Below are 15,061 nucleotides of genomic sequence, written 5' to 3' on the forward strand. Positions count from 1 at the left end.
TTTGGTAACTATAGTCCGAAAAAGAAAACTTTTTGAAGCTGTGCTCCTAGAGAGTTAGACTTGGAGCAGGGTGATGAAGAGGTGTGGTGTCACTCCAGCATCATGTAAGTGTATTGCTGTTTATTGTGTGCTGCCTTTAAGATGCATGTATGGCCAGAGAAGCCATACATTCTAATGCATCATTCCCCAAACTTATGCTATTCAGATGTTTTGAAATTCATTCAGAGTCAGGACAAATTGCCTTTTTTGGGGGAGGGGGACTATGATTCCAGGAAACTCCCAACATTTTCCATTAATTCTGGGAGTTGTAATACCAAAAAAAAAAAAAAAAAGTTTCTAAGATTTGGCTTCACGAATCGCACTTTGGCGGATCGGACCCACAGTTCTTGCACAGGCGCTCCAGGCTTCCCTGCCCCACCTCCTCCTCTGAGTGGATGCCCGTAGGAGGAGGTGGGGTTGGGAGTACCCACACCCATGCAACACCTATGGGCCCAATCCACCAAACAGCACTGGAGTAACAAACTGCAGTTCATGCCCAGCTCTACTCAAGATATTTTCCTGCTTGAAGGAAAAAGCACATTCAACTTACAGAAACTGACTAGACTACCAGTTCAGTACTGGAAATGGGTTAGCATCCATCTCCACACCTGAGGGCAGCAGGACAGTTTGGAGAGCCAAGGCAGAATGTATGGAACATAACAGTTGGTCTTCCACCAGATGCCAGGGGACTCAGCAGGTCTCTTGCCTCAATTGGATACCTCCCTCTGCCTAAACATAGATCAGCTGTAGTCCAAGAAGATGAAGATGTAATCCAAAACATCTGGACCATACTAGGATGGGGAAGTCTGCATTAATTTGCCACCCTTCTGTAAATCCTTCTATTCTCATCAACCTTCCCAATGTCCCTCCTTCCATGGAGATCTAAGGACAAAGAAATGGCAGCGCATTTAGTAGATATATAAAAAGGGAGAAATTTACAGTACATCTACCGCAGACAGTGTGAGAAAGGTTGCCATGGGATTTAAAATCCTACTAAAAACCTCTTTTTGCTGGTAAATGAGATTTATTCATGCATTTTTGTTTAAATCAATTGTTTTCCATCTTATAGCCACGGCTAGAGGTATCTTCAGAGACTAAACAATAAAAACCAGTACCAATTTAAAAAGCACAGACCAGATACATACAGTTTAAACAATAATTGCTAAAATTGGTATACTGTAAAGTAGCACTATTATAGGGCCAGATGTTTTCTATACAGCCTGGGGGGGGGGTTGCATCATCTCTGGACATCTATAAGATCACACCACAGAGAGAAATAATAGCTCTTGATGCTAGCTCTTCTTGCCACAGCAGAAGCAGCAGAGAAATATCCCATCGCTCAAGCTAAACAGGTTAACAATAGTGGGCCAGCTAGGTAATTGTAGTCCCTGGATTTCATAGATTTATGGGGTGGGGGCGATGATTGTATGCATTCCATCCAAATGAAGGTAAGTCTGCCTATTGAGAAGTCCTTCTCTTCATTCTGCTAAGTGGAGCCCTGGACTTCTGCCCACAGTGCTGACTTAGTGGTGCTGCTGATCATACTTATGTCTTCTTTTTTTTAAAGAAAAACCCATGTTTCCTCTAAGACTCTTCACTGAGAAGGAAGTTCATTTTTTACTGTGCGTTATTTGAAAACTGGTGTGAAACCGCCTGCTTCACATGTCCTGCTTTAATGTGAATCCTCTTATTAGAGCAAGATGTGGAGAAGACCTTGGCTGGCTGGCTGGCCAGCACTGGAAGTTTTCCCGCTGCTATTGACAGTGCTGGGGGTGGGGCAGCCTTGCCTCCTTGCCATGGGAGGAAAAAGGAGCCACTGGAGTTTCCCCCGTCCCCCAAAAGACATCACCAGCGATCCAGTGCTGAGGTAGCAGGGAACCTTCCATGGCATCAGCTCCAGTGGTTTCACCTTTGCCCCATGCTCTGGCCAGCTGGGACAGAAACCCTAGTGTGGTTTGGAAATGGTGCCAATAAGCAATTTTTTAAAACGACACCAGGGTTTTTACATTAAATGAAATAACCAAAGTCACTATGAAGAGACTCTAATCCTTTCTGAAAGTGTAGTTGCAGCCTAGAAGTTGTAACAAGTTACAAGTCACCTAGTTACCAGTACAAACCAAAATGGAACAAAAACAGCCTGCTACGGGATTAATCAGTTTTCAATGCACTGTAGGTCAATGGAGACTTGACTTACAGACTTTTTGACTTGAGAACCGCCTTCCAATACGGATTAAGTTCTCAAGTCAAGACCCCACTGTATGAAGATATGGTTTTGGTAACAAGGATGAAGTGAAGTTACATTTCAGAAGCAATGCAAAGAGCAACAATTACATGGCATTAATGATGCAAAATATGTTTTATAGTTGCTTTCCAAAAAGCTTAAAAAGGTATTTTTATGCAGTTTTCAAGGCATTTAGACAATGAATTTTCATGTTTTATGCTATCCTCTTATCAGGTTTAAGGTTTCTCCTCAAGTAGTGAAACTGACATACACACCCCATGTCTCTCAGAAGAGCAATGAGCCACACGGTGAATAGCACAATTAGTTACTTTTTTTCTTGCTGCAGTGAGTAATGGCAATAAATTATCTTTCAGACAGAATAAGAGGAATAGGAACAAATCACTTCCATCCTCCTCCAGGCAGATGGGACATTTTAATACTTCAGAGTCATGTTTTGTAGTACAATTCATGCAAAACTAAACCTACAGGGAACGCATTTTATGACAACATCCCTAGATTTCAGCAGCTTGCTACATACATTTGTTGTTGTCTTTTACGGAGTGAAAACCAGTGGGATGAAAATTGCCTCAGCAATTCTACCTCATTTTGGCATTCAAAGGACTTGTTTGTTTGAGCTAATGTAAGATAGTGGGACAAAAACAAAATGTCCCATGCTGAGCCAAGACACTGAGAAACAGAAATGATGTATTCTGGTTGTCAGTAGGGTGGCCCCGTTCTGTAGGGATGTTGGAAATCTCAGCACAGTCGGGAGTTACATGACCCACTAATGCTACCCCTAAACCTAACCTGAACCCAAATCCTTCTGCTAACTCAAGAGTAATATATTGGAATTTCCATAGGATCAGAAGACATGCCAGAAGACTATTAAAACCATTTGTTTTGTTTATTCTCCCCGGATAAGGTTTTTTAAAAAAGGAGATTTCCAAGTTCTGAGAGAAAGATCTGGGGTCAGAAGATACCTCAGAAGGTAGTCAAGGGCAGTTATCATTTTAGTTTGTGGTTACTGTAACCTGGGCAAGGTTTTGGTGAGAAGCATCCGACCTCTTTCCTAAGTGTATTTAAAGCAAAAGCAAAGCGTGCTGCTTATATACCGCTCCATAGCACTTTAAGCACTCTCTGGGCGGTTTACAAGTATGCAGGCTACACATTGCCCCCCCCCCGCGAGCTGGGTACTCATTTTACCAACCTCGGAAGGATAGAAGGCTGATTCAACTTTGAGCCAGCTACCTGGGATTGAACCCCAGGTCGTGAGCACAGTTTTGGCTGCAGTACGGCAGTTAACCACTGCGCCACGAGGGTTAGGAGAAAGTGGCTGTTTTGACATGAGAAAATGTGTTGCAATAGAACAGTGAGTATGCCATGAGAAAATTAGAAGAAAAGGTTTCTAAGTACCAGATGTACTCCACCTGAACTTTATGTTCCAGGTTGCCTGCTGTATTACTGCATTACTTGCTGAGTCTGGTCTCAACTCTCCGGCCAGCCTGCTCACCTCTGCATCAGGTGTGTAATCAAACAATTCAGCCTGTTGAGACTGAGACAGCAGGAGAACAATAACCTGTGTTTCGAAGAGGCCCTTCCAGAAGGCAGTGCCTTTGGTAGGGCAGTGGTTCTCACCTTTTGATCCTCCAGATGTTGGATTTCCACAGTAATAATCTGTGATCATTGGTCATCCTGGCTGGATTTTCTGGGAGTCGAAGTCCAAAATATCTGGAAAAATTAAAGACTGAGAACCAGTGGAATGGAGGACATTCTTCTAAGACTCTTTCATTCCCCTCCATTTCCACCTCCAAGTTTAGCTTCAGTTACAATTTAATGTTAATATAGAAGAGAATAAGCTTTTGTGGTGCTTCCTGGGAGTTATAGTCCTGATGCTTACTAGACTCTATATATGGCACCTCCTGAAGAACTACAATTCCCAGGAGCCACTGTGCCAGCTTCCTTAAAAGCTAGAGAAGGCCATGCAGCCTTGAAGGTAGGCTCTTCTCCAGATGAGTCACACATAGGTGTCTGTTGGTCTGTTGGTGGGCTAAAACCGCTGGAATTCTGCCTTGGAAATTCTAAGAGAATTCTGGGAGTTGGAGTCCAAGAACATGAAAGAGTATACCCCTAAAAAGGAGTAATAAAGTACTGCCAAAATTCAGATCCACCTGTTCCCCGTCAGCATCAACTCTGTGTGGCTGCTCAGCTGGTGTGTTTAGTAGAGCTGGCTAAGGTGAAGTGGGTGTCAATGACAGGGCATTATTTTCTCTATTGCTAATCTGCACCCTAGCCAGTTTGGATTCTCGCCTCACTCAGGCTTTTTCCTTCCTTCCTTTCTGGGGTGCTCTCTGGCACAAGAGAAGGAAGGATTTCTTACCCAGTGTCTCTCTCTGTGGACCATTTTCCTTTGCCAATTAATTAAGGCTTAGCTCAGTTGCAGGCAGAGAGCCAGCTTGGCAAGCGTGCTGGATTGCAGAGTTTGCAATGAGCTCTGTTCAATGAATGGTGCTTAGCCGTGGCCAGCGCCTGCCCTGAGGATTTATGCCTTGTGTCTTGTCCTGGCCAAGGAACAAGCAAAAGAGGAGAGCTTAATCCATTTGTATGCTGCCTCCAATATGTTAATGATCTTTCAAACCCATGTAAAATATATACAGGATTTAAAAATAAAAAAATCAAAGGCCATTAAAACCTATTAAAATGCAAATATTAAAATGTAAAACAATGAAATGATCCACTGAAACAATTATCAGTACTTAAAATCGAAGGATCAAAACACAATTCACAAACTAGGCAGCGCCATCCGTTTTGAGAAAGGTGTGGGAATAGGAAACTAAGATGAATTTTTAACAGGTACAGAGAAGATAACACAGGTGGTGCCTCCAGAATAGCAGCAGAGATTTTGCCTAGGGCGAGTGATGATGTGTTTTTCAAAATGAGAAACACTTCTCAATGTAGTGGGATGATGGCTGATGTCTCCAGGCTACCAATGTATGGGGCTTAGAATACTCTCCCATGTCCTACAGTGCTGGAGTATGTGTTTGCAAGAGTAGTTAATCTTATCCTTTTATTAATCAACAGAGAATAGGTGTGTTGGTACATGTGCTACATCACATAAATGTGTCGGTACATGTGCTATAAACACATGTGCAGTCTACTTTTCTTTTAAGAACCTACAATTTAGGGTTATTTTCACACTAATTTAGCAAGAGTCAATTGGTGGCAATGTGTGCAAAGTTATCAGCCTTTTTCAGTTTTATAGTGCTTCATGCAGGAGAAAGGTAGGGACTAAATGGTAATTCATTCTTTGACACTCTGAACAAACCCTGCTGCATAAACAGTATGAGAAACAGTAGGAGCAATCCAAGCAAAGGGTGCCACACGATGCACAAACTTCCAGACAATAAGCCCTTGGCCTAATTTCATATGACACTCAGCATCATACTGTTTCTCCGTATGCCACTGTGGACCTAGCAGCTGATGCTGAAGAGGAGAGGATGGTTCTTGCTATCCAGATTGCTGTCCCTCTCAGAATTTCTTCCTTTTCTGCTGTGTGTGTGTGTGGTTTCATGCATGCATTCATGTGTGCAAGACAGACAGAGAGAGAGAGAGAGTACCTCATGGTAAATCACGGTATTTATAAGGTACCTCAGGGACTGAAAGAATTATGGAACCATGTAGTATTGTTAACTCTACCCATTTGGGTTTATGCTCCACCCATCATTCATGGCTCCACCTCTACCACCAAGGACTGGACCTGCTCTTAGTTAGATGGGAGGGGGCTGCATTGTGTGGGGCACCTGATTTGGGGTATCATGAAAAGGTAGAAATTTATTTATTTGTTTAAATACCCATCTGGCCAAAGACGCCACCTTTAGGTGGTTCGCAACATAGAACAACAACAATAAACAAATCATAAAATGTGGTGCTTTTATGTCCTTCTGATAGCCAACATGGTCTAGTGCAGGGGTCTCCAAACTTTTGACTGTGAGGGCCGCACTGGATATTTCCAACATTTTTGAGGGCTGAAGGAACAGGTATGTGTGTGCGGGTGGGCGCACGAACACACCCACACTGCCCGCAACCCCTCCATACCTCTGCCCGCCCGCCCACACGCACCACCCGCCTGCCTCCCCTACACTGGCTGAAGGGAGCAGGCCAGATAAAATGGAAAGGCAAGCCATAGTTTGGAGTCCCCTGGTCTGGTGGATGGAATGATGGACTGGGACTCAGGAGGCCTGGGTTTGCATCCCCTCTCCGCCATGGAAATTCACTGGGGGAGTGGAACTGGTAAAACCACTCCTTACATATCCACTTACTTTGAAAGTGCTATTAGGGTTGATATAGGTCAGTTCTGGCTTGATGACACATATCAACAAACATCCTGTCTGCTTTCCAGGAAAGGTGCATAGTGGATTCAGGTTCTGAGGTACCTTGAATAGCCTTGTATGTTAGCTTTTGGGTGGAAAAGAGTATTTCCTGTTCCTCTTCAGGGGGCAAAATATCTTGAACCAGCTTTGTAAACCACCATGGGGCTTTAGCCCCCACCTGACTTTTCCTGTGAGCCACTGTTCCTTCATGTGAGAAGTGTTCTCCACCCCAGTCTAAATTATTGTGAGCACATTTTTTAATTTGTGTATTACAGGCTCATTGGTTGCAGCATGCATTTTATAAATGTGTACCACTGTCAAAATTCAGTCATCAGGGGTACCCTGAGATCCTGTGGAGAAAGATTTCTGCATGGCAGCCAATGTGCATAATAATTGCAGGGCTGATAAGGTCTCCCACTGAGTTTCATAGAGGAGGATGGGGGTGTGCCTCTCCATTCCACACTGCTGCTTGCAAATTCACATTGGACCAGCCTTATGGTGTTTTATCTCTACATATAGTGTTTTGTTGTATTTCTCTTTTTTAGCCTCGTCTTTTCAAAACCAGTAGTTGCCCAGACAATGGTGTACCAATTGCGCATCCATTCACAATGCACAGTTTCTTCCTCCCTCTGAATAATGCCTTTGCCATTGCTATTTGCCATCAGTGAAGAAGGCCACAGATGGGTTCTGGCCATTTTTGTAGGTAACCCAAACAGGGTCAAAACTGGACGCCTTCCGAAGATAATGAGGAAGCCTTAGCTGGGTGCCACGGTAGTGGAGAGTTTGGCTGGCACTGTTTTGTGGCTTGCTTGGCACAATGATTAATCCGGCCTACCCTGAGGCATTCTGCTCTTGATATAGCAGCCTGGTGTGCAGTTTTAGCAGTTTATTTAGGGACGTGAGGCTCAGATTAGAAGCCTCTCAGTAGGAAGGCTTGGTGGAAAGGTGGCTAATTAACTTTCTCTTGTTCTCCCCCCACTGCTCTTTCCACCCCACCCCCCCACCCCCATCAGACAGTTTTGATTGTCTGGAAGCCTAGCTCTGAGAATCCCGCTGTCTTTTGATGTCTGGCTGAGGCGAGGGATTAACACGCTGGCCTCCTTTCTCTTCCCCAACCCCCAACCGGCCTGCCCAAGCGAGTCCAATAGGATTTTCTTGCTCACAAGGGGCTGCGATAAATTTGTCAGGGAAGTGAGGAGTTCACCTCTTTCCATCGGCCGTGTGTGGCGCAGTGCAGAGAAGAGATGGGGGGCGGGAAAAGGAGGGAGGGTATGGGCGAAAGCGTTTCGAAAGCAGATCGTGTGCTAGCCCAAATGGCTCCTCACCCCACTGCCCCCAAATCAGCTGCTCTTCTAGGAATTATAGGGAAAGAAACAAGTGTGTTTGCTAGGGCCGGTGGTCACTACAAGCCAAAAACTGCAGTCTGGAGGGCTGCAGTTGGCCACCCCTCAATATTATCATGTGATGGTAGGGCATATACTTTGGATGCAGTTTTGATCTTGGGTATTGCTAGTTAAAAAGAAAAAAATATCTCTGGTCAAAACATTGGGAAGCATTCCAGACTGGGACCCTAATAAGATGGATACAGAAGTCAAAACCCTGCTGCCCAAACCACCCACTCTGTGTTTTCCTCCCTCTGCCACCTCAATCCAATATGTATAATAGCCCTTCCCAAACTAATATTTCGATTACAATCCTCATCAGCCCCAACATCCATCCAGCAAGGTCAATGGCCAGGAGCAATGGGAATTGTAGTCCTAAACTTTTAGAAGGTATCATGTTGGGGAAAGCTAATCCAGTGAAACAAAAGGCGTGGTGTGGCTTTAAAAAAAAACCCACTAAGTTTCTCTGCTTATTTTGATTTCTTTTGCTACCACATTTGGAGTGAGATAGTCATACAGAGGAGGGGCAGGATCTATTCTCGATCATCCCAGACTGCAGGACAGATAATAATAGGTTCAAACTACAGGAAGCCAGATGTAGGCTATATATCAGGGAAAACTTCGTAACTGTTAGATTAGTACAACAATAGAACCAATTACCTCAGGAGGTTGTGAGCACTCCAGCACTGAAGGCATTCAAGAGAAAATGGAACAACCATCTGTCAGATTTGGATTCCCATATTGATCAGGGCGTTGGACATGATGGCCTTATAGGCCCCTCAATTGTTCTATGATTCTATGCGCTCTTTCTTTTTTCTTTTTCCCTAAGGGAAACACAAACACAACAAATCTCTTTACATATTCCTAGAGAGGAAAAGATGTATGGCCACTCCATTCAGCATCAGCCATATTATCATCACCATCACCTCTCCTTCTTCATCACATACCCTTTATTTCTAATATTTCATTCAGTTCTCAGAAAAGTCCCATCTGACTGCAAGAAAAAGGCAGCAAAAGCTTGGGGCACTCCCAGCATTTGTTGTGATGTGCCACAAAGTCAAATTCAGAAACGTCCTGTCAGCAACAGCCCTGCACAGGTCTTGCAAACCAAAGACCATAACATCTTTTATTGAGTCCATCTCACACTACGTCTTCCTCTTTTCCTACTGCTTTCCACTTTGTCTGGTATCATTGTCTTTTCCAGGTACTCTTTTCTTCTCATGAAATGGACAAAGCACTATAACCTCAGTTCAATCGTTTCAGGTTCTAGTGAGAGTTTACATTTGATTTGATCCTATTTATTTGTGTTTCATCCCAATGTTTGCAGAAGTGCAAAAATATTTAAATTAGAAACTCAGAGTGGGGAAAACTCCCAATTGTGCAATGGCAACAAAACATGCTCAACAGCAACAGAATCGCTGACAGATGATGGGAGTGGATGGCAACCAGGAAAATTTGTGGAGGGGTGTCAGAATAGAATATCATAGAGGAGTCCATAGCTACCTGACCTGAACCAAGAGCAGGAATATTCCATACTACAACATTTTGTAACAGGTCTCCCTCATACCTTCCATTTCTAATGTTTTATTGTGTGTTGGAAATTAACCCTGTTCATCCCTGAATATGGTGTTTGTTGTAATCAGCACTTTTGGTAACAAATGCAAAGACAGGTGATGCTTTTGTTAAGAGCCACTAAAAAAATAAAAATAAATGCTAGCTTTCAATCTGTAGAAGACTTCATCAGGCTAGTATAGGTTGAAAGCTAGTATTTATTTATTTATGTTTTTATTGATCTAATAAAGGTATCATCTGCCCTTGCTTTTGTGTTGTCTAAGAACCATGCGGCTTTGTTTGTTTTGGGAGTCAATGTCTGCTTTGTAACAAAAGTGGGGGGAGTGAAGATGAAGAAGAGATAAAATTACTTCGCCCCTTTGCTTCAGAACCATTCATGGTTGGCTTTGGCCAAAGAAACTGACATGTACTAATCACCTAAGAAGGTTCTTGCTGCAGACATAATGTGTGAGGTGACCCTTTGAATGGCATAGCTGTGAAACAAGTTGGACCTGTGAGATGCTTAACACTCTCAGTATCATGAAGAAGAGGAAGTGTATTGGATCTAGTAGCATGTAGTGGCTGCAGTGTTGGACTGAGAATGGAAGAGCTATGTTTAAGTCTTTACTGAACCATGAAAGTAGGTAATCATGACCTACCTCGTAGGTTGTTGTTGTGAACATAAGTAGGGAGCAACTTGTACCCTGACTTGAGCTTATTGGAGGAAAGGTGGGTTACAAATGTAGCCAACACAATTATTTATGTAGCTAGAAATTCCTTGTTTCTGGGAGAATACAGAAAAAATAAAGACAAGAATCTGAGTCTCAGTTTTCTGCTCAGTGCTAAAATATACTAGTTGCCAGGAGCAGCTCAAGACCTTTTGTCTGAACAGAAAAACAAGACGGCACCTCTTCTGTTCCATGTACAACAAGCTGATTAGATTTGCAGTTATGTCTCAGTTCATCCCTGCCAATAGTTCAGCTGCACCTGATGGCCAGAGATGGGCTGGCACACACATAGACAGCTGCCCCGCTCTGTCTAATGAGAGGGAATGGCCCTGCTTTGTTCGGAAAAGTATCTCAGCAATTTATCAGTCAAGCTATAGAATAATATTTTGTAACATTAGTGCAACAAAGATTATTTGGAAAGATGTGCTCAAGTAATAATGATGCAGTTCTGTTCTTCAGTTGAGAGCAGATGACTCCTCTGAGACACTTTAAAGAGGAGACGGTTAAAGCCTGTTACTTCAGTTTCACAACAAAAAATCAATTCGTTATAGCAAGGGCTCCCCTTTGAAGTTAACCTTTCTAATTCTTCTGTTTTGAGCACCAAATTATTGAATTGTTCCTCCCAGATCAGTTTGGTGCTGAAAGGGATAAAGGAACAGAAGCAGTGAGTGCTTTGACTTTGTAATCACAAGGGAGTGGTATGTAGGCTAACTGGAGAGATTCAGAAATAGACATATAGGGAGGTTTTAGAAAGTCTTAGACTTTGGCTTCTTTTTTGTGAACAGAAATGAATTATTCATGTTGATTAAAGGTCAGAATAGATCGTAGAAACTACCCCCCCCCCCCTTTCTTACTTCATAGCTACAGGCTGCAGGAGTTTCCAAATTCCAGTTGACAAAATGCATTGTGTGTGTGTGGGAGGGAGGGATTTTAATTTCGTGTGTGTGTGTGTGTGGGGGGGTGTTTGGTTCCTTTTAGTGCTTTTCTGTGGAATAATTTCTCAATCAAAATTGTCCTTCCAAATTATTTTCTTGCTTTTCTGTCTGTCTATAAGGAAGAGAAAGAGAGAAGGGTGCTGAGCTCTTCCCAGGCATAGACCATGGCATTGGTCAGAGCTGGGAAATAATTTAGTTGCTTCAGACAATATAGTTACCTGTAACAATTTTTCTTTCTTTCTTTCTTTCTTTCTTTCTTTCTTTCTTTCTTTCTAATGAGGACATCAAGGATAAATAAGTACATAGAAACACTGTTACCAAGTTGTGTAAGGGAAGTCATGTAAGTTGTGGCAACAAATTGCTGGTCATCGATGCTGTGTTCTTGGGTGCCTGCTCAAGAATTCAGCCAGTGCAGCCGGGATGGGAGGATTGGTGTTGAAAGGGAATTCCATGCCCTAATGCTCCGTGTTGATCTGGAAGCTTTGGGAAGCAGCAAAGCATACAGGGATGTATCAACAGACAAAAGTACTAGTGCAGTAGATGTCAGACTCATTTGGCCCAGAGAATGACCCAGGGTGAAAAGATCTGAACAAAAGTACAGCCAGCATTGTAAAGCTCCCTGAGTGCTCATTGGAAACAGGTGGACACCAGAGAGAGGTTGGCTGGGATCAGTACATTCTGTGCATGCTGCCAGTGGACACTTTTTGGGAGACAGAATGGAATTTCTCCTCTCACCTGTTGTTCTGTACTGCTTATCTAGAATCCTAAGAACTTTGACAAATGTTTAGTTTGCCTGCTCCCTATTGTGACCTATTCAGACTAAATTAACAGCTTGATCCTTGGACAGTACTGACCTCCTCATTCATAAATAAAGACTGGTTTAAGAGGATGCAGCCACTTGCTTGCTGCCTGACACATAACACTGTTACTTATGAAATTTGTCTTGCAAATAGAAATCACCAATAAAATTCTGGCTAATCAAGTAAATATCCATGCTTTGTTCCTGATCAAATAATATCCCTAATTGCCTTTCCTTTGACAAGGAACTCTCTTCTCCTCTGTTCACATTTAGAGCCACCTATATTTGCATTATATATATTTTTAAATTCTTGCACAGGAAAAACTCCTGAGAAGGGCTGATTCCTTGATCACCATCCCTTGTACCTACATCTGTGCAGGCATCCAAAAGAGAGAATAATCTGCACGGTTTCTGCAGCAACAGTGGTTCTAAGTATTCTGGCATTAGATCCTCACTGATTATGCCTTCCACAAATTAGCTTTCTTTGTTTTATGGTTTGTCATTGGCTAGCGGTGGAGTGGGGTAAACACCAGGCTTTGTCTGCGGGTATGACCACTCATACAGAAAGATCTTCTAAATTAAATCTCATCAACGCTAATCGATGTTGGCTTCTAATGATAGATTACCATTAAGTTCTAATTTGTAAATAGCAAAATGAAATGGTAACAAATGCTATCAAGACGTTGGACAGAAGATAATATGGGAGGAGTACGGCTGTGATGAAAGTACCTATCTTTTCAACTTGCTGTCAGGATCCTTCACCATTCACCATGTTAGCAGGAGCTGATGATAAACCTGAAGTTCAAAATGTCACCAACCTGAGGAAGGCTATGTTACATTTCTTCTCACTGCTTTGTGTACTCAGTGAGGAAAAACATTATAATATCTTGCTCTTTTCTCTTTTCTTCTTTTAGATCTGCTGCTAGATGACATTGTCCTCACTCATTCATTGTTCCTGCCAACAGAGCAGTTCCTGCACCAGTTGCACCAGCAATATCCTTCACAAATGATGTTAGAAGCTGCTTTAAGAATGACAGCGTTGTGGGGGCTGTCTGCATGGCTGTGAGCTGCGTCATTGTGGCATATTTAATTTCAGGAAAAAACCTATCTATCTCACTTATTTGTATCCCTGGTTCTCATTGCCAAGAGCTTTGTGAAATTTGTCTTTCTGCATACACACTTCATGACTAAATTTTTTCTTGTACAGTTTGTTTAGTCCAGGAGTGGCCAATTGGAGTCCTCCAAAGGAATGTAAAAGTTATTGCATGGACTACAACTTCCAGAGTACAGTGGTACCTCTACTTACAAACTTAATCCGTTCCAGAACGTTCGTAAGTAGAAGCACCAATTCCCATAGGAATGCATTGAAAACCGATTAATTCGTTCCAGCTGAAGAAGAAAAAATACAACCCCCCCAAAAAACAAACAAACACTGCAAGCCCCTGGGGCTGCAAAAAACAAAACAAATAAAAAACATAACCCCACCAGCCCAATCCCACCCTGCAAAAGCCACCCAAAACAGTTTTAAAAAAGCAGCACCTTACCTCCACCGCCGCGACCACTGCTGCCAGGAGGCCTCCCGAGCTCCAGACGCTGCTGCCGGGCCAGGGCTTCTCCGCCATCACCACAAGCTTTCCCGGGGTTCACCGCAAGCGCCGCCTTTCTCCCCCGCTGCGCGGCTTCTCTGCCACCATGGGAGGCTTTCCTGGGGCTTGCCCCAATCACCGCCTTTCTCCACCGCCATCCTCTGCCAGGCCAGGGTTTCCGCGCCACCGATGCAGGCTTGGTAGGGCTAGTCTATCAGCCTGGGAAAGCCTGCATCGGCGGCGCTTGTGGTGAACTCTGGGAAAGCCTGTGGCGGTGGTGCTGGAAGCCCGAGAGGCTGAGCCCAGCTGGGATGGTCCGGCGGCTCGCCTCCTGGTGGCGGTAGCAGCAGTGCTGGAAGCCCGGGAGGCTGAGCCTCCTTTTGTCTAACCGTTGGGGCAAAAGAGCTACAAAGAAGCAACCTTTTCGCCACCAACGGTTTGAATTTCCCACCCTTTTCCTCTGCCTTTTTCATTTGTATCTTGAAGCTCTGGCTGTAAGTAGAAGCAAAATTTTGCAGCCGGAGCTGTTCGTAGATTGGATCGTTCGTAGGTAGGGACGTTCGTAAGTAGAGGTTCCACTGTACTTTTGGCAACATCACTACGGCTATGCTTACTAGGGTAGCTTGGGAACTCACTCCAGATGTTGTATTGCAGCTTCTATTATATTTCATAATTGGCTATGTTGGCTGGAGCCATCCAGCATCGAGGTTCACATGTTGCCCATTCTGACATAGGCTCCAGAGAATTCTAGCTACATTTTAAAATCCTAGCTCTTTTAAAAAAAGTTTCTAGCCCTGTGGCTTGAAAATGTGTGAATAAACAGATGACATCTCTGAAGCAACTTGGGCTTCTAGTAGTTAGGGGCTGTTTTGCTTCAGTAGTCTTGATTTTCTCTGGGGCTAGAAAAAGCTAAATGTATTGGGTAAAAACCTATTAGTGTTCCTGTAAGGTCTGTATAATTTACATGGTTAAGTGTAGTTAATTAACAAGATACTGGGTTGTATCTTCGTTGTGCAGGTGAAGTGCCCAATAACGTACTGGTTAGCTGCCATTAGCCATGGCCATTTACACAGACTTTACATTAACATCAGTAGGATTCTGGCCATTGTGCTATATGATCAAACAGAATGAAAATGAGCCTTAAAAGTCTTGTGGCTCACATAGCAAATATTACCCCTCATATGTATCTTTTAACCCTTTGATTATAGGCAAAATCATGCCCACATCTGTCTTTTGACACCTGTTGGCATTTAAACATTCCATGTCTTGACGTGTATCTTCTAGAAGGAGGATGTGATGCAGTGTCAAGAGGAAGAACTACCAGCCTATTTCTTATTTATGAAAAGATTACATAACTTGATGAAAGAGGCTATGTTTTTAATGGATGAAATCCCAGGTTCAACTAGGAAGGGGCACATGTACACACACGAATGTGTACACACACACACACACA

At 43.3% G+C, this 15,061-nt stretch overlaps 1 protein-coding gene across 1 annotated transcript in view; it reads left to right on the top strand.

The window, feature by feature from the left end:
* Positions 1 to 15,061, top strand: part of RAPGEFL1 (Rap guanine nucleotide exchange factor like 1) — a 79,651-nt gene that overhangs the window by 18,020 nt on the left and 46,570 nt on the right. Inside the window, exon 2 of the mRNA XM_020805854.3 lies at positions 12,937 to 13,015. Coding sequence (XP_020661513.3) covers positions 12,937 to 13,015 — 79 coding nt within the window. The remainder of the gene's footprint in view (positions 1 to 12,936; positions 13,016 to 15,061) is intronic.

The sequence above is a fragment of the Pogona vitticeps genome, chromosome 6 (genome assembly GCF_051106095.1).
Source record: "Pogona vitticeps strain Pit_001003342236 chromosome 6, PviZW2.1, whole genome shotgun sequence".
NCBI classification, from domain to species: Eukaryota; Metazoa; Chordata; class Lepidosauria; order Squamata; family Agamidae; genus Pogona; species Pogona vitticeps.